The sequence below is a fragment of the Myotis myotis genome, unplaced genomic scaffold (assembly GCF_014108235.1).
Source record: "Myotis myotis isolate mMyoMyo1 unplaced genomic scaffold, mMyoMyo1.p scaffold_m19_p_3, whole genome shotgun sequence".
Classification (NCBI taxonomy): Eukaryota; Metazoa; Chordata; class Mammalia; order Chiroptera; family Vespertilionidae; genus Myotis; species Myotis myotis.
This window is the reverse complement of record NW_023416335.1, coordinates 211771491-211790673: the sequence shown is the minus strand read 5'-3', so window position 1 is coordinate 211790673 and position 19183 is coordinate 211771491. Positions and strand designations below refer to the sequence as shown.

Genomic DNA, 19183 nt, shown 5'->3' with positions numbered 1-19183 from the left:
TGCCCTGCTCAGCGCGGCCTTCCGCTCTGCGAGAGGAGCCGAGGCCAGGAGCCACGCGGTCCCGCTCGCCAACGCACAGAGCACCCCCAGATCCGTCACCACCCCACTGACAAAATAGGGCGGAACAGGCACAGCGGAAACTACAAAACCACCTGGAAGTTTGAAAAGGTCCCAATAAATGGAAAGACCGCCTGTGTTCACGGACTCAAATCGCAATATTGCTAAGATGGCAAAACCCCAAACTGACCCGGAGGCAGCACCATCCCCACTGGGAGCCCCGCGGCCTGCGCTGCAGACTGACGAGCAGCTTCTAAAATTAACATGGAAACTCGAGGCCCCAGAATAGCCGGAACGGTCCCGAAAAAGAACGAAGTGGAGCACTCGCACTTCCGATTTAAACCTACTAAACGCCTCAGTGATAAAGATAGTGCGGCACCGGCATCTAGAGCAACAGGGCGGACTTGAGAGTCCAGAAATAAACCCTCACGTTATGGCCAACTCGTTTTCTTTTGTTTTTTTTTAATCCTCACCCAAGGATATGCTTAAAAAAAATTAGAGAGAGACATCAATGTGAGAGAGAAACATTGATTGGTTGCCTCCTGTATGGAACCCACAACCTATGTATGTGCCCTGACCGGGAATTGAACCCACGACCCTTCAGTGCGCGCAGGATGATGCTCCAACCAACTGAGCCACCCCAGCCAGGGCTGGCCAATGGGAGAAAAAATAATCTTTTCAACAAGTGGTTCTTGTTTGTGTGGAGTCATCAGGGAAGGCTTCCTGGAGGAGGGGACTCTGAGGGAGGAAGAAGAGCAGGCGAAGTGCTAGGTAGCAGGAACGGGCTCATATAGTCTGACACCCTGTTGTTAAGCCCCCGTGGCCCTGGAGGGTGAGGGGAGCAGGGGTTCAATTCCAGTTACAGAGAAAGAAACTGGCGTTGCTAGCTTGACTTCCCAAAGCTGGAAAGTGCCAGAACTGGGATGTGGCCTCCCCTCCCCCATCCCCAGTGGCCCACCCTGGCCCAGACAGGGCTGCACTAAACACACATGTGCGTTCCCATGCTCCCTCTTCAGGCACCGCGAGCCAGCAAGGACCTCCTGAATCTGACTGCCCCGTAACATACGGACTCAATTAGCGTGTGGCAAGGTGATGGCTTTCTGTTCTGTGCTGTGGAACCCGACTCAGCAAATTAACATTTGTGAATAGGACTCTGTTATGAATTTTAATGATGTTTATTCATTCATAGTCCAAGCCAATGACGCATTCGGTGCTTTACTTAATATGTTCATTGCCATTTTATTACAGTGTCCGCAATGAAGCGGCATAAAATATTAATTTAAAGAGCCAATCGCACGGATTCCCTCTCAGAGTGGCCCGCGCAGGGTTTCAAAGGTTGTGCGATGCTCCTTGTCACTCCCTCAGGGCACGAGGAGCGGGTTTCACAGTGACAACTGGCCCTGCTGCAGGGGTGGGGAACGTCCGGCCGGCGGGCCGTGCAAGGCCGGCGAGATCATGTGGTCTGGCCCTGCTGCAGGGCGGGGAACGTCCGGCCGGCGGGCCGTGCAAGGCCGGCGAGATCATGTGGACTGGCCCTGCTGCAGGGGGGGGAACGTCCGGCTGGCGGGCCGTGCAAGGCCAGCGAGATCATGTGGTCTGGCCCTGCTGCAGGGGGGGGAAACGTCCGGCCGGCGGGCCGTGCAAGGCCGGCGAGATCATGTGGTCTGGCCCTGCCGAGGCACTAGGGGTGAGTTAATTGAGTGTTTGACCAAACATCGCGGGCCAATGTTTCCGGTGATAGTTTTGTGTGGCCTGCAAATGATGTTCTAAATATCCCATGGCCCCTGGCAGAGAAAAGGTTCCCCACCCGTTTGTAGGCGTGCACCCGGCTTTTGTAAGGGACATCACCACTGCCTGCCTTCGATCGGGAGCTCAAACGCCGTGTCCACACGTTCTGAGAGGCACCTGCTCAAACCCAAGACCACAGGGCCCTGGTGGGCTTCCCAGAGCACAGGGGCCACACAAATTACTGCGCGTCCCCCACACGCGGGTGGACGGCTTTTTAAAAAGTATGTATTTGTATTGATTTCAGAGAGGAAGGGAGAGGGGGAGATAGAAACATCAATGATGAGAGAGAATCACTGATCGGCTGCCTCCTGCACGCCCCACACTAGGGGTCGAGTCCACAACCCGGGCACGTGCCCTTGACCGGAATCGAACCCGGGGCCCTTCAGTCCGCCGGCCGACGCTCTATCCACCGAGCCAATCGGGCTAGGGCTCGGGTCATGAGGTGGGCGTGCTTTTGGTTTTACATTTTTAAAGTTTTATTAGACAACACGAGACAGAAGTGGCTCTGAGCAACAAAGGAGCGAATCCAAGAGGCGCAGCTGGTCATCAGGGGGAGGCTGATGACGGAAAGGCCAGTGGCCTCGGCCACAGCCGCCAAGGACCCCGGATCAGGACACAGCAGCACAGCAGGACCTCGGGACAGCCGGAAACAGGCCGGAGGGTCACAGGTGGCTTGAAACTCCCCGGCCTGCTGGCTGGGCATCCCTGGGACCCTCCTCTGAGCCGAGTTCTCACCAGCGCCCCCAGCGGGGCCCACGGTCACTGCAGGTGCGTTCCCCACCCTGCCTTCCTGGGGCCTGTAGGAGTGTGAGGTCACACCCACTCACAAGAGTGGGCCACACCAGCACGTTTTTACAATATTTAAAAAAAAGAAAAGGGTCCCCTGGCCGGTGTGGCTCAGTGGTTGGGCATCAACTCATGCGCCCAAAGGCTGCCGGTTTGATTCCCAGTCGTGGCACATGCCTGGGTTGCAAGCTCCATCCCTGTGGGGGAGGCAGGAGGCAGCTGGCTGATGCTTCTCTCTCATCGCTGCTTCTGTCCCTCTCCCTCTCCCTTCCTCTCTCTCTCAGATTAACTTAAAAATATTAAAAAAATAAAATTAGAAAGAAGAAGAAAAAAGGACAGGAAGTGCCGTTTGGTGAGCTTTCGTTCCAGCGATATTCGGGGAGGGTCCTGTTTGAAAGACACCGATTCGCGAAGCGCTTACAAATGCGGCCGAGGGGCCCCGTGTGCCTGGCCGGGGGCGGGCTGAGCCTCCAGGGCCAGCAGCGACGCTTTTCCATAAAGTTAGACATTCGGGGCCTCACGTGCAGCAGCCGCGTCTTGAGGGCTCGACAGCCACACGTGGACAGTGCGGGCCATGTTTAGCATCACAGAAAGTTCTGGAAAACAACGGTCCATCTCTAACGGCGGTGACACACCGAGGCGCCCATCCTACCTCCTCCCTGCACACCGGGCACCACCCCTCCCTGCTGCACCTCCCGGCCCTCCCTGCCAGCGGTCATCCGGCCCCCGGGCCACCTGCCTGGCTGGGGGTGAGGTTCCCCCAGCCCCTCCCCGCACGCCCCACACTGCCTGCCTCCCACGGGCCCTGGGGGTCCCGGGGGAGAACCTGTTCCGGCCTTTTCCACCTCTGGGGGCGCCTGCTTCCCTCGGCTTGTGGTCCTGCAACGTCCCAGCCCTGCTTCCTGCTTCGTCCTCACCTCTCCTCTCCCTCCTCCTCCTCCCTCTTATAAGGACCCTTGTGGTGACACTGGGCCCCCGACCATCCAGGACAATCCCCCACCCGAGACCCTCAACCAGTCACACTCACACAGGCCCTTCTGCCATGGAAGGCGACAGACTCACAGGTTCCCTCATAGAGGGGGTGTCACTGTTCTGCCCGCCACACCCTCCTCTCTGTCCTCCTCACTCCAGGCCAAGAAGAGAGGAGGGGTCCCCGGGGCCATGTCTGCAGCCCCCTCGCCCCAGAGCGCATGCGTGAGAGGACAACGAGGGGTCCCCACACCCAGAGGCCTCGGGAAGGACAAGTGACAGGTGCGAGGTGGCAGGTGGGCACCCTCCAGCCCCGCCCAGGTGCTGCCCAGAGCCTTCTCATGTCTCCACCTCTCAAAGCGTTTCAAGGCGGTGAGGGATTTAACAGGTTTTATGGAGAACCCACTGCACAGGAGTTTCCAACAGGAAGTGGCTCACTGAGGTGGAGCTGAGCAAACTGCTCCAGGACCCCCCGCCCCCGCCGCCCCCCGCCTCTGCTTCCTGTGCCTCCTATAGATCAGGCCCAGCCACCCCACGTGGGAGGGTAAGGCCTCCCCTTTGCCGTCCCTCATCAGGTGCCTCAGTGCCAGGCCTATGGCCCAAAACAGAGGGCAGGAGGATGGACAAAGAGCTCACTGCCAAACCCGGAAAACAGCCAGAGAGACTCCCCACACAGCCTGGGGATCAGGCTGCCATCACGGAGGGCCCTGCGTGCATCAGGGAAGGCTTCCTGGAGGAGGTGCCACTGCTGAGTCTTAGAGATGAAGTGGGCCCGAACGGGTGGCCCAGAGTCCTTTGCAAGGTGGCGGGAAGTGTCCCGGCTGTGGCCTGGGGCAGGGGCCAGAGCTGCCTGGTGCGCAGCGGTGATGAAAGCTGGGAGGACCCTGGGGCCCTGGTCCTCTGCCTGCTGCTGGGTCCCCTGCGTGCGCGTACACACACACACACACACACACACACACACGGCGGCTCAGTCACACGTCACTCTTCCTGCAGGACTAAGCTTGGCGACCAGAGGCAAAAGTCTGGGGACGACCTGCCCACACACAGAGGCGTCCCAGGGTCCCCCACACACACAGGGGCGTCCCAGGGCTCCACACACAGGGGCGTCCCAGGGTCCCCCCCACACACAGGGAGTGAGGACAGGCGCGCGGCTCACTCACTACTGCAGGCTGACGCCAAACTGCTGGGTGGGCAGCGGGGGTCGCGGCGGTGGCGTCTTGGCGGGAGCGGGCGGCCGGCCCCTGTGCAGGTTCCGCAGCTTCTCGTCGTACCTGCGGGCCCAGCAGAGGCCGCTCTCACCCTTCGGGCAGTCGCGGCCACGCACGCACACACACATGCACACACATGCACACGCACACACGCGCACGCACACACCCATTGCTACAGGGGTCCACAGAGACGGCAGGAAGGGAAGTCCAACCCCATCAACTGCTCAGGCTCTCCTGCCAACCCCTGGCCACTGTGTCACCCACGTGTGTCTGCACAGGGACAGCTCCCTCCCTGGAAACGCCCTCCCGGCCACTGTCCCTGTGACACTCCTCAGGAGTCACCTCCTCCTGGGATCCTCTGCAGTTCCCCCTCCCCGGGTCCCTCCCAGCTGGGTTCAGTGCTCCCTGCAGCCCTCCCCCCTCCCCGGGTCCCTCCCAGCTGGGTTCAGTGCCCCCTGCAGCCCTGTTAGGGCTGGCGTGGCCCCGACCACCTGGGAGTGTCCTGAGGGCAGGCGCTCCCTGCACTGCTCCCCCCCAGCATCTGGCACTGACTTGCTGCCCAGAGGGAGCCCAGCATCTCCACACCCTGACTCCCCTGGCTCCGGTCCCCACAGCGTCCCCACACCCTGACTGCCCTGACTCCGGTCCCCATAGCGTCCCCACACCCTGACTCCCCTGACTCCAGGCCAGAGCAAGGACGCTGCACCCCAGCAGCCCCGCCAGAGCGTGAGACCCATCCTGCAATGGAGGCCAGAAAGCGTGGGTCCCGTGGCCCGCGCCACCTCTCCCCACGCCAGGCTGGCCGGCACTTGCTGGGCAGGAAGAGGGGACGGGACCAAGGTCGCGCGGGATGGGGTGCGACTCACCGCACGACTTCCGGGGGGATGGCCAGCTGGTCGCATCTGAGGTGCTCACGGAGCTCGCTCAGGTAGTTGAAGTAGGTGACTTTTTTCCCAAACTTGTGACTAAAAGTGCAGAAGGAGATGGGAACTTTAGGCTGCCGCAGAGCTGCGGGCGCGGGGAGGGCTCGGGCTGGGCAGTCAACATGTTCCACTGAGTGTGACTGCCGACACCGCCCAAACTGCCGGAAGCCGGTCCATCCTTGCTGCTTGACACAGTCGCTGCAGGATAGAAACATCTGCACAGCATATGTTTCAAGGGACCTGGTGTATATAGCATACTGTTCTTAATATGTTTGCTCCCCTTAGCGCTGTGTGTTTTAACCAAGGTCACCTCTCCGAGAAAGGTTGTTTCCCCAGGTAGGGATTTTTCCCTGAAGTTAGGGAGGGGATGAAACTCCTTAACTAAGTGCCAGGCGGGTAGTTAATCACTTTAACTACCATCATGCTTAAGCTACATAATCTTTACTCCCTGGAATGGAGATAAGAAACGCCCTAACCTTTGTAATAGAGATTGACAGGATTAAAATCAACTTGTATAAATACGGATGTAACAAGACAATAAACAGCAGAACTTCGCTGGAGATCCAGACCAGAACTTGGCTGGAGATCCTGGCTAGAGATCCTGGCTAGGCTGCTGATCAACTGAACGCTGTCTCTGTGTCATTCCTTCTTCGCCGACTCCGTCCACACCTTTGGGGACCCCTGGACCTGCTGGGGTTGGACCCCGGCACCAAACTAGGCACAGAGCTGCGGCGTGGGGAGGGCGCAGGGAGGGCATGGGGGTGCTGGGAGGGGTGCGGGCTGGGCGGTCAGCACGCGTGTTCTCGAGTGTGACCGCCGACACCACCTAAACCAGGCACAGAGGCCGCGGCCCCGGCTGCGGGCGTTTCTCTTTTATGGCTCCCGGATGCACCAGACGCTCTGGAGACCCTCTGCATACGAACAAGAACTGCCTCCAGGTTGAACCGGCAGGAACCTGCGTGGGGGCGGGGTGGTGTGGGAGCGAGGGTGTGGGGAGGGCAGCCGGAGCTATTTTTTTTTTTTTTACTGTCCTTTTTTTTTTTTTTTTTTATAAAAACAGACAGACATTTTCGACCGAAATTGTCAGCATAAAGGAGGTTTTAACAACTATAAAAATGTGGAACCAATCCGATTCATCTGGTTGGAATATCATCAAATGGCTCTCAGCCTCAAAAATGGAAATGGGATAAAGTCAGATAGTAACAAAAATAATGATTTGAGCAAAGTGAAGGCAATAACAAGAAAATAATTTGGGGCTAAATAGAGTTTAAGAGTTTGTGAAAGATATAAAACTCAAACCCACTTTCAAATAAATCTCATCTAAAAGAAGGAGTATGGATAACGGGAATATATAATTTTTTAATGAAACAATTTTGCTTCGGTGCAAATGTATAGTTAAAAAAAAATAAAAAGGAAATGCCTCATGTGACTGAGCAGGAACAGTTTCCACAGAGGCTGCCCGGTCAGTGGTGGCTTCCCACCCGGGCACCTCCTCTCCCCTGAGGGCGGGGCCCATCAGCGTCCTCTCTGGAGTCTCCCCAGGACGCAGTGGCCCTGGGGACACAGTGGAGCCAGCACGGCCATAGGCCAGACAAGCCCTGGGCGTCCTCGCCCCTGCAGGCCTCACCCCTGGGAGTGGCTTCTCCCTCCGGAGGCGACCACGGCACCCAGCCCACTGCCACCCCGTGTCCAGTGCTATGTTTCTCATCTCTTTTTTTAAATAAATTTTATTTTTCGTTACAGTTGACCACTATCCTTAGGTCAGGTGTACAACCGTGACCAGACACTTGGGGACTGCAGGAAGTGACTGATGAATCCAGCGCCCACCCCGCCCCACACACGGTCACTACAATGTCCTTCCCCGTGTCCACGTGATCCGTGAGCCTCGGCGCCCTGAGCTGCAACGTGGGGAGGGGACAGGAGGGGCACCGTGAGCCCAGCACCCGCTCCTGGCAAGTGACCACTCGTTTCTTTTTTAACATAAAAAACAAATCCTCACCCAGTATCTGTTTTGTTTTTTGTGGATTTTAGAAAGGACGGGGGAGAGAGAAAAGCACTGATTGAGAAATATCAATCGATTGCCTCCCAGATGTGCCCCGACTGGGGATCGAACCATAACCTGTGCCCTTACCAGGAACTGGACCGTGATCTCCTGGCTCATGGGTCGACGCTCAACCACTGACCCACACCAGCCAGGGCTGGGCTGCAGGTTGTACAGCTTCCCTGAAGCTTGACTGACACAGAATGGCCCTCGCTCACCTGCAGTCGGGTGAGTGTGCACGGTGCGTGCCCGTGACACCGTCTCCACAGTCAAGGTGGCGAGTGCATCCGCCTCCCCGGCTTCCTCGTGTCCTCCTGCCTGCGTGTGCGCGTCTATGTGTGTGTGTGTGTGTGTGTGTGTGTGTGTGTGTGTGTGTGTCTGTGTGTGTGTGTGAGTGTGTGTGTGTGGGTGTATGTGCGTGTGTGAGTGTGTGCGTGCATGTGTGCGTGCATGCGTGTGTGTCTGTGTGAGTGTGTGTGAGTGTGTGTATGTGTGAGTGTGTGTATGTGTGAGTGTGAGTGTGTGTGTGTGTGTGTGTGTGAGAGTGTGTGTGAGGGGGGGGGGATGGGTGGATGGCACGGGGTTCCTCCGCCCCTCACAGCACGGACGCTGGAAGTGCCTTCTCAAGTCCCAGCGTGGCCCCGAGAGCAGAGCACGCTCAGAAGGCAGCCGCGCGGAGACCGACCTGGGATCACAGATGGTGCGTGCATATGTGAGCACATGTGTGTGCACGTGTGAGCACACGTATGGGTGCACCTGCTCACCGCGTGAGAGGAGGGTCGCTGGGACCCTGGGGGGCAGTGTGGCCGTGGCCAGGCCAGCAGGCGGTACCTGATGAGGGGCTTGAAGACGGTCCACAGGACTTTGATGAAGCTGGTGGGGTGCACCACGTAGAGGGCCTTCAGGTTCTTCTTGTACCTGAGGGAGGGGACAGGCCTCAGACCCGCCGCACGGCGACGCCCGAGCTGAAGGACGCCCCCTCTCGCCACAGCCAAGTCAAGGATGTCAACCCCGACTCAGAGAGGGTCCCCCAGGGAGTCAGACCCGCCTCCCGCCCAGGCGTGGGCGGCACCTGGTGGCGGTGTCACTGGGGCTCACGCGGAGGCCGGGGCGGGGTGCTCCTGAGGGCTAAGGGGCGACGCGCTCAGAACGGAAACTGCACAGACCCTCACCCCTTCTCTGCTCGGAACTGGCTCTGGGGGCAGGGCGTCCACCCTGTGGGCCACAGCGTCCCCCACCGCGAGGCACCGGCACCCACTTAAAAACGAGGTGCTGCTCCGCTCCCTCCCTCCCTCCTGAATAATTCAGGGCAGAGCCTTTGGGCTGAGCCAAGGCAGCTGGCACGCACCGGGCGGGGCGGAGGCTGCGAGCGGGTGACCGTGGGGCCTGGCGGGTCAAACCGGCCGCCTCCTGCTTTGGTACGGCCCGCAGCTAAGAGGGGCTAATTCCACGGTTGGAAAAAATTAACAGGATAACAGTTCATGACATGACGTGTGAAAATGGAATGAAGCTCACATCCAAAACTACTTTTTAAAAATTTCATCCTCACCCAAGGATATTTTTTTCATTGATTTTTTTTTTAAAGAAAGTCGAGGGGAGGGAGGAAGGTGGGAGAGAGAGAAGCATCGATGTGAAAGAGACACACGGCTGCCTCCCACACATGCCCCGACGGGGGCTGGGGATCAAGCCTAGAACTGAGGCACATGGCCCTGACCGGGAATTGAACCCATGACCCTTCGGTGCACCGGCCGGCGCTCTAACCACTGAGCCACCGGCGAGGCCCAGAACCGCTTTTGGGGGAACACGGCTCCGCGGTTTGCTCACACACCGTGGCTGCGCTCATGCCGTGCGGCCGCTGAGTGGTCGTGACGCAGACCCGATGGCCCGCGAGCGGGACTCCTGACCGCTGGCCCCGTAAACACGCGTGCCACCCCGCCCCGCGGACCACGCAGGGCACAGCCCCGGCTCGGAGAGGAGGCGACCAGCCACTCCTGCCCGTGCCCCCCGCCCGCCCGCCCCCCAGGGCCCGGCACGCACTTCCTGTCGAACTCCCGGTAGGCGCCCTGCAGCCAGCGCAGCGACGGCTTGTTCTGGCTGCTGAGCCCGAAGTGGAAGTAGACGACGGTGTAGTCGCTCTGCACGTGCTGGTCCAGCGTGTGCCTCAGGTACCTGCGGGAGCACGGCTGTCACCCGGCCACCCTCTCGTCCCCATGAAGCCAAACAGCCCCCCCCCCACCTCCACCCGACGGCGGCCCCTCCCGGGAGGCCCGGCGCAGTGGACAGCCGCACCGTGGCTCCCAGCTCCGCCCGCGGACGGCGGGCAGGGGACGGAGCGCACAGGGCGCCCGGTCGGGCGGACGTTCCAGGACGGAGGGGAAATGCAGAGCCAAGCGTGACAGCGGACCCCCAGCGGCACTGAGGCGCTCACACTGTCCTGCCACCACCGCCCCCTCTAGTTCCAGAACGGGTTCCTCACCCCAAAGAAAGCCGGTACCTGCCCCCCATGGAGCCACCATCTCCCCGCCCGGCCCGCCGGGTGTGTCCGGTTCTCCCGCCTTCACAAGACCACACATCCTGACTCGCTCCTGCCCAGAGCGGCACCGGGCTGTGGGCCGACCCGCGGGTCATGGACGACTTGATGCCACAAAAGGCACAAATGGACAAGGAGAGGGTTTGACCTCAGAGGCCCCGGATAAGCGCTGTCCTGGGACCAAGTGTCCCCCCTCGCCCTGGGGCCCATGAGCTCTGGGGGGGGGGGGGGCGGACCAGGCGGTGGCAGCTCCCTCGGGGAGGCCACACCTCCTGGCGGCAGACACGGGCGCAGGCTGTCCCGGCCCGGGTCGGGCAGGGGTTCCGCTGTCACCTGCATCTTGAGTTGCTGCCGGAGGTTCTGAGGGATCGGGTCGGACGCGTGGGCCCAGCGACTCTCAGAAAGCAGCCAGCCCCGAGGCTTCTGCACCTGCCCTGAGTGGGGGTCGAACCCGTGACCCTTCGGTCCCCCGGCCAGTGCTCTAACCACTGAGCAAAACCGGCCAGGGCTGCTCCTGGATCTGACCGACCTTTGTGAGCTGGGGCTGCAGGCACGGCTGCCCTGAGCTGTGGGTGGGAGTCGGTGGGTTCCCATAGAGCTGCCACAGTCTGCCCCCCTACCCCCTACCCCCCTACCCCCCACCTTCTGAGCCGCCCCTCGCCACAAGCCAGGCTCCCAGGCGGCCGCACTCTGTTCCTCGCAGAGGCACACAAATTTCCCAGAAACGCCCAGAAACGGGCCGGGGTTCAGCCCATGGGGGAACCGCAGTGAGAGTGTTGTCAGAGGGCAGATCCAAGGCAGGAGCACCCGAGCCCCCGGGCACAGGAAGTGCCCCAACGTGCCCCCGGCCCTCGGCCGCCGCAGTAGCCTGGCTGGGCCTGCCTCGCAGCGTGACTTGCTGGGCAGGACCCTGATGGGAACGGTGGCCACAGTGGCCGGTGGATCACGAGCCGATCTCAGACCGCAGCCCCCTCCCCAGGCGGAGGCGCCACCGGCCCAGGTCACCCGCTCACCCAGAGGGCGACTCCCGGCAGAGATGGGCCGTGTCCCTGCTCTCATGCAGCTCCTGGCCCCACCAGGAGGGGGTGCTGGAGACAGCATGGCCCTCGCAGAGCTGGCGGATGCCAGCGGCAAGGGATAGGATGGAAGGGTGATGGTGGAGGTGCAAATGCAGAGGGCCGGGGCGGGGGTGGGGGTGGGGGGTGGGGGGGTGGAGGGGGAGGTGTGGAGGGGCTTTGAGGGAGAGGGAGGCCTAAAGCACCCTGGGGCCTAGGGCTGAAGCTCAGTCCCTGGCGGTCATGTGACATCTGCCTGGGGATCCGCTGGTCAATCTCCAAGTGTCAGCCTTTGACCCTGAACATCCGTTCAGGCTGGTGACGCAGGGGCGTGCGCACGGGAGGCGTGCGGGGAGGGGTGCGGGCACAGGGGACTTACTCCAGCAGATGCCTGTGGTTGAGCTCGTGCGAGGGGGGCATCCGGCAGCAGCTGAAGGTGACGATGCGTCTCCCAAGGTGGTCCTCCCCTGCAGGAAGACCGGCTGAGCTCCGAGGCACCCACCCAGCCTGGCTCTCGGAACCGCCGGCCTTAACACACACGGGCGCTCCTGACCGCCCGCCCAGCTTAGGGGGCAGGCGGCCGGCACTCAGAGAAGGCAGCGCCTGCAGGGCGAGCATCAGCCACAGGACACAGCGGGCCTTCCGCGAATGCTGGCGCCTCCCGTAGGCACAGGCCCACTCCCTCCCTGCCCTGATTCCCCGGTTTTGGTGGGGGTTGGGGGCTCGCAGCAGATCAGCGCACATCGGACCTCCTGCTAATGGGGGCCCTGTGCCGGCTGCGAGAGGGGCTGCTGGGCAGCTGGGCCAGAGCACGGAGGGGTGTGGAGACAAGGCAGAACGGCCGGTGAGGAAATCGGTACTCAGTTCAGTCAGCAACAGAGCATGAGGGGCACTGCCGGGCTGTGAGCCCCGCCACCCTGCCACCCGCACGGGAGAGCTCAGCACGTGCAAAGGCACTGGGGCAGCGACATGGAGAGGGGATGGAGCCCAGCGCCACACCGGGCCCACTTCCTTTTCCCCAGCAGCGTCCTGCTTGCACAGAGCGGTGAGCCAGTCACTCCTCATTCAGTAAACACTTACTGAGCCCCTCTTGTTTGCAGGCCCACCGACTAGCAGGACGCTCAGCTGTGAAGGGAGCTACTACTTCGGAAGGCTTTTTACTCCCCTTACAACCAAAAGGCCCCTCCCTCAGCATTTTCTTTCCATAGCAACAGATTTCTAAGGGTCCAGCCAAAGGACCCTCACAGCATTATTTACCCTCAACAAACATTCAGCAAAGCTCACAGGGAGTGGGAGAGGGTAACCCGGTTCCTGACACTCTTTTCTCTACACCTGGTGCATTTGAAAAGTTCCGTATTAACGAGAGGGAGAGGGACTCACTAGCCGGGCAGCCCCGAGCCAGCCCCTCTGCTCATCTGCAATACGGAGATAATAATGAAAGACTCTTCAGGAAGGGTTAAATCAAGAACTTAAAGTTGGCATAGCGCTGGCACACAGTAGGTGCTCCATAAATGTGACGTGTTACCACGGGCCTGGATGCCGGGTGCTTCCCGGGGGGAAACTGAGGCCCAGAGAGGCAAAGTGAGCGTCGGAGCCGGCTCCGCTCACAGCTGGCTGACTCCGGGGGCAGCACCCCCAGCCCGGCCTCCCAGCCCCCTCTACCCCTGGGAACCCCGCAATCCCAGCGGGGAGGCTCCCACGCTCCTCAGCCGTGTGGACCCCGGGGACACCCAGCCCCTACAGCTGATTAAGCAGCCACCACGGCAACTGTGTCAACAGCATCCATCAATATGAGTAAATACCCTTGCCCGTTCTCCGGCAACACGGGCCAGTGTATCACAAACAGGCTTCACGATGATTTAATACGGACGGAAATTAACATGCACATCCGGGAGGCGTCGGTGTGATCCACTCCCCGCCTTTCTCCCTCGCTGCTCACAGGCGGCATCGCTCACTGCCTGGAGGCGGGAGCCCCGCGTGCGATACAGAAGCGATTCCGCGATCCATCACGCCTGGGGAGGGGAGGCCGATGAGCTGCGGCAGAGGCAGCAGAGGCAGCAGCAGCCCCATCGGGAGGCCTGGGCTGGGGCTGGGGTTGGGTGCTAGGTCGCTAACCTCTCTGCGGAAGTGAAAGGGATTCTGACGGCTGGACTTGTTTGCCTGCCGCCTGACCTGGGTGGAGCGGTGACCAGGCGTCCAGCAAGACCAGGTCCCGCGTGAACCTCCCTTAAAAAAAAATCCTCACCCAAGAACATGCTTCTTATTGCTCTTAGAGAGAGTGGGAGGGAGAGGGAGAGAAACATGGATGTGAGAAACATCGACTGGCTGCCTCCTGCATGCACCCCAACCGGGAATCGAACCCGCAACCCAGGCATGTGCCCTGGCCTGGCATGGAACCTGGGACCCTTCGGGGCACAGGACACCGCTCCCCCCGGCCAGGGCTCCCTCTCTTTCTTTTCTCTCGTCTCTGCCGCTCGCCCGTTCCGCGTCTCTGGGACGACACCTCCTGCCTCCTCTGATCCTGGGCTCCAGAACCTTCCCTCTGCCCACACCGCGTCCCGCCATCTAATCTCGCCTCCGAGTCCCGGCCCTGGCCCCAGACTGGCGCTTCAGAGGATGGCCGCTTCTGGAAATACTTAAATCAACTTTATTCATCAAACACTATCTTAAGTCCTGGCCGGGTACTCAGTTGGTTAAGGGTGTCATCCTGGCCCATCCGGTGTGGCTCAGTGGTTGAGTGCCAACCCATGAACCAAGAGGTCACTGTTCGATCCTCGGTCAGGGCACATGCCTGCGTGGCGAGCTCGATCCCCAGTAGGGGGCGTGCAGAGGTAGCTGATAGGCGTTTCTCTCTCATTGATGTTTCTATCTCTCTATCCCTTTCCCTTCCCCTCTCTCTAAAAGCAATCCTATATAACAGAAGCCTAATGTGCTAAGTGTCCGGTCATCCAGTTGGCTGTTCAACCAATCAAAGCATAATATGCTAATGATATGCTAAGACCACTCAACCACTCACTATGACATGCACTGACCAGCAGGGGGCAGACAGTCGACTGGTCAACCAGTCGCTATGACGTGCACTGACCACCAAGGGGCAGATGCTCTGACCGGTAGGTTAGCTTGCTGCTGGGGTCTGGCCGATTAGGACTGAGCAAGATGGGCCGGACACGCCCTGGAGCCCTCCCGCGGTCCCTCCTCGGCTGGCCAACCTCCCGCATCTCTCCCCGGCCCCGATCATGCACCTGTGGGGTCCCTTGGCCTGGCCTGCGCCCTCTTGCAATCCGGGACCCCTCGGGGGATGTCAGAGAGCTGTTTTCAGCCCGGCAGCAGAAAGATTGGTAGCTATGATACACATTGACCACCAGGAGGCAGATGCTCAATGCAGAAGCTGCCCCCTGGTGGTCAGTGTGTTCCCACAGGGGGAGCGCTGCTCAGCCAGAAGTCGAGCTCATGGCTGGCGAGTGCAGTGGTGGCGGCAGGAGCCTCTCCCGCCTCCGCAGCAGCGCTAAGGACGTCCGACTGCCGGCTTAGCGGGCCGAAACCATCAGCCAGACATCCCCTGAGGGCTCCCGGCTGAGAGAGGGTGCAGGCCAGCTGAGTGCACACATTTCACGCACTGGGCCTCTAGTGAAAACATATTTTAACAAGAAAAAGTGTTGCCCTGATCTGCCAAGGCTGTGGGTTTGATACCCAGTCAGGGCACATACAAGAATCACCCAATGAACACACAAATAAGGGGAACAGCAAACTGACGTTTCTTTCTCTCTCCCTTCCTCTCTCTCTCAAAATCAATCAATCAATTTTTTTTAAAAAAGCAGAAACGATACAAAACACCGTCTTAAGAGTTAAAATTCTACAAAGCTTCCATTTGGCCAAATATATGACCCCTTAAGTAACGACAGGTCATTTCACTATCACTTGTGACAAGTCTTTGGTTTTGGCTGTGGGTTTGATGTTCAGTACTGGACGAGTGGCACCTGGGGAAGAAAATTAGGGGAACCGGTTGGTGGGAGTGACGCGTGGTTGCCCCCGAGGTGGAGCCCCGGGCGGGGTCCTGGGGTGGTGCGTGCCACTTCTGGGAGGAGCAGGAGGCAAGAGCTGCAGGTCCTAATTGTCCCCGGGCCCACCCCACGCCTCAGGGCCCACGGGAAGGAAGGCTGCACGGTCACGCACCTGGGACCACGCAGTGGGACTCACCTCCCACCTGCAGGATGCCGTGTCTGGCCACGTCGTAGAAGGGGTGACTCAAGCTCAGGGCAGGGTCCTGGTCGGCCGTTGCCACCGCTGAGGGTCTTCGCACTGCGCCCAGCGCGGCTGCCTCCTCCTCATCTCTCTGCAGCTCTAGGGCGGACAGTGAGGAGGAGAGGAAGTCAGCTGTATGCTCCATGGAGGAGCATGAGGGGGCCTCCTGACGTCTTTTTATAGGACAGTCACCATGCCTCAGCTGTGCACCCACTACGCGCCCACTCTGCTGTGCACCCACTATGCGCCCACTCTGCTGTGCACCCACTATGCGCCCACCTCCGCTGTGCACCCACTATGCGCCCACCTCAGCTGTGCACCCACTATGCGCCCACTCTGCTGTGCACCCACTATGCGCCTGCTCAGTGTGCAGCACCATGGAAGAAGAAGAATGAGACCCGAGGGCTGGCTATTGGCCTTCACACTGACAGAAGTGGAACCTGCGGCTCAGAGAAGGGGAATGACTTCCCCAAGGTCACACTGCTAACTGGCACCAGGGTGTGGGCTGAACTCGATCTCCCGGCTCCAAACTCTGGCTCGGGCCCTTCCTGAAAGATGCTGGCACTGGGAGCTGGCAGCAAGCCATGGTGGGGTGGAGGGCAGACACTGGGTGGCTGTGCTGTGAGGCAGGAAGCGCGAGCAGTTTCCAAAGGGGACTTTGAGAAGGGGAAGCTCCTTCATACAAAACAAATCGAGGGGTTTTCAGAAATGTCTTCAGCTGGAAAAGCATGGGGGCTTCGAACCTCAGGTGAGGGCCGCCGATGCACTCAATGAGCAGGTCCCTCCACACCCCGCCCCCCTGGCACCTCCCAGGTGACCTTATTTGGGAGGCAGGGCCTTCAGAGACGAAAGGAGCTAGGATGAGGTCGCCCTGATGAGGGGGCCCTGGACCCAGCGAAGCTGGACTTCTCTGTGAGAAGGGAGGACGAGAGACACGAGGGAGAGAGTCCTTGCACCTATCTCGGCCAGCTCCTCCAAGTCCAGCCGGGCCATGCTCTGCGGTGGGCAGGGGGGCGGGCACACTGTCACGATGCCACCTCCTGGGGACCCGGGCAGGGGCTCCTTCTGACGCCCTGAGGGAGAAGCAGAGGAAGGGGGCGCATTTCACACGCATCTCCTGGATGGGGCTCCCCCCCCACCAGCCGGCCCCGGGGCCGGAGAGCAGGGCGGAGGGCCGTGCGGGTGGGAACAGCACCTGCAGGGCCCACGAACGCCCCGGACACCATCACGCCTGCCTCGCCACCCCCCTCAGAGACTCGCACACTCACTCCTGTGCCCATTGTACGGAGCGGGTAACTGAGGCCGGCAAAGATCAGTTAGAGCTGCTCACGGCTGCACAGCTGGTAACCATAACAAAAGCCAGGAGTCACCCTGTGCCTGGGACGCTGCCTCAACACCTGAAAGCATCTGAAAAAATCCCTGTGTGTCCAAAAACGAAATATTTTGTGTCCCTGGAAAGGAGTGAAGAACTGACACACACTAGGTTGCGGAGGAGCCTCGAGAACGTCACGCTACGTGGCAGCAGCCAGCACGGAGGCCACAGCGTGTCTGATTCCTCCGATACGAACAGGCAGCTCCAGAGGCGGGCAGCGGAGCGGGGCTGCCAGCGGGGGAGGAGGCACCAGGGGGACCGTGACGGCACGGGCTCTTTCGGAGGCGACGACAACGTCCTAAGGTGACTGGGTGCTGGCCGCGCCGTCTGTGAACACACCAGCAGGCTGAGCTGCACACTCTCCGTGGGCGGAGTGTGTGGCCTGTGAGCTGTATCGCAGCAGCGGTTTAAAAACATTAACAAGACAGGGTGAAAACAGCACGTAAGTTTGGTCCAGTATTTTAAGAGCAAAAAAAAAAAAAATGTTTAACATTGTTTTAAAAATGCTGTTTTCTGCCCTGGCCCATGTGCCCAGTGGTTAGAGCACTGGCCCGCACACCAAAGGGTCATGGGTTCAATTCCCATCAAAGTCACGTACCTGGGATGCAGGTTCGATCCCCGGCCCAGTCGGGGTGCGTTTGGGAGACAACCAATCAATGTGTATCGACCTTTCTCTCTCTCTCTCCCTCCCTCCCTCTCTCTCTAAACATCAGTGGAAAAATATCTTCGGGGAAGGATTAACAAACAGGTAAATAAATAAATAAAAGTGCTGTTTCCTATGAATTCTGGGGTTAGGATTTGTCAACCCATTTTTTTCCCCATGTTTGTCTTTTTATTTCCACTTTTGCAAAAGCCTGTATTGCTCTTAATATGAGATAATGTTATTTAAACTAACAAATGCATGATTGGTAATAGAAATATTTTATGATATAAACATATTAAAAACCTTGTCTCCTTAAAAAAAAAAACAACCAAAAATCCCCGCTAGCTTAGTGCCACTTCCAGCTCCATTTCACAGATGAGAAAACTGAGGTAGAGAAGGGAGTCGCCTGCCCAGATCCATGGCCCATTAAGGGGCAAGGCTGGAGGGCTGGCAGCGCCGGCCCAGGACTGACGGTGGTGCAGACCCGGGAGTGAGAGCCAGCTGGCCGGGCTGGCGCACACACAGGGTGCAGGCACACAGCACCAGGCAGGGGAGCCCAGCCCTGCCCCCAGGGCCCCACCTGGCCCCACCGCCCACCTTCTCCACGGAAGGAACGCACCGTCCTCCAAGTCCAGCCTTCCCCAAGCTGTGGCCGATCACTGGCGGGGGCCCTGGGGGTGACGCCAGGCCTGGGAGCCTGTCCTCAGCCCTGGCCGGGAGCCACTCTTCACCCGAGTGAAAGTGAGAAAAGAAACTCAATCGCCTGCGCAGCTCTAGGCAGGGCGGCAGGAGGCCTGAGGAGCTGAGAGCCCTCTCGTTTGGCTGTGGGCACACACCCAGCCTGGCTGCCGGAGGCAGGGTGCCCGGACTGGTGCTGCCCTTGGCAGTGGGGGCTGGGGGACTGTCCTGAGGGGGGCCTGCTGCCATCATTCCACTTGCACCTCACAACAGGCAGGGGCTCCCCGAAGTCTGATGATGGAAGGAGGCCACCCCCACTCCCTGCCCCCCAGCCCAGGTCCTAGAGTCCCGTGTGCCCTTCTGCGGTCCCGCCCGGAGGCTGAGCTGTCCCCAGCCAGACAAACACCTGGAGAGCAACCTTCTGCAGCACCAGGTGCCCCCCTGAAAACGCAGGGGACCATGGAAACACTCTAGCCCAGTGATGGCGAACCTTGTGAGCTCGGTGTGTCAGCATTTTGAAAAACCCTAACTTAACTCTGGTGCCGTGTCACATACAGAAATTTTTTGATCTTTGCAACCATAGTAAAACAAAGACTTATATTTTTGATATTTATTTTATATATTTAAATGCCATTTAACAAAGAAAAATCAACCAAAAAAATGAGTTCACGGGTCACCTCTGACCCGCGTGTCATAGGTTCGCCATCACTGCTCTAGAACATTTCTGGTTGAAAGCCTGGCAGGAGGCCGAGCCCACCAGGGCGAACAGCTGCAACAGTCCTCGTCCTCGGCCCAGGTCTGCCCGCGGGAGAGGCCTCCCGGCACCGACGCCCAGGGGCACACGGAGCCCTGAAACCAGGAAGCCGCTTCCCCTCCCCGCCTCCGCTTTAC

The 19183-nt window shown here is 59.7% G+C and overlaps 1 protein-coding gene across 2 annotated transcripts in view; it reads right to left on the bottom strand.

Moving 5' to 3' along the window:
- Window positions 1-19183, bottom strand: part of ARHGAP8 (Rho GTPase activating protein 8) — a 39085-nt gene that overhangs the window by 11840 nt on the left and 8062 nt on the right. Inside the window, exons 2-8 of one of the 2 annotated variants that reach the window (XM_036297975.1) lie at window positions 16556-16672; window positions 15555-15698; window positions 11737-11824; window positions 9810-9941; window positions 8604-8690; window positions 5675-5773; window positions 4761-4871 (exon numbers count right to left, since the gene is read on the bottom strand). In XM_036297975.1, the coding sequence (XP_036153868.1) occupies window positions 4761-4871; window positions 5675-5773; window positions 8604-8690; window positions 9810-9941; window positions 11737-11824; window positions 15555-15698; window positions 16556-16592 (698 nt within the window). In that variant the 5' untranslated portion in view covers window positions 16593-16672. The remainder of the gene's footprint in view (window positions 1-4760; window positions 4872-5674; window positions 5774-8603; window positions 8691-9809; window positions 9942-11736; window positions 11825-15554; window positions 15699-16555; window positions 16673-19183) is intronic. The other variant, XM_036297976.1, reaches the window with a different exon arrangement.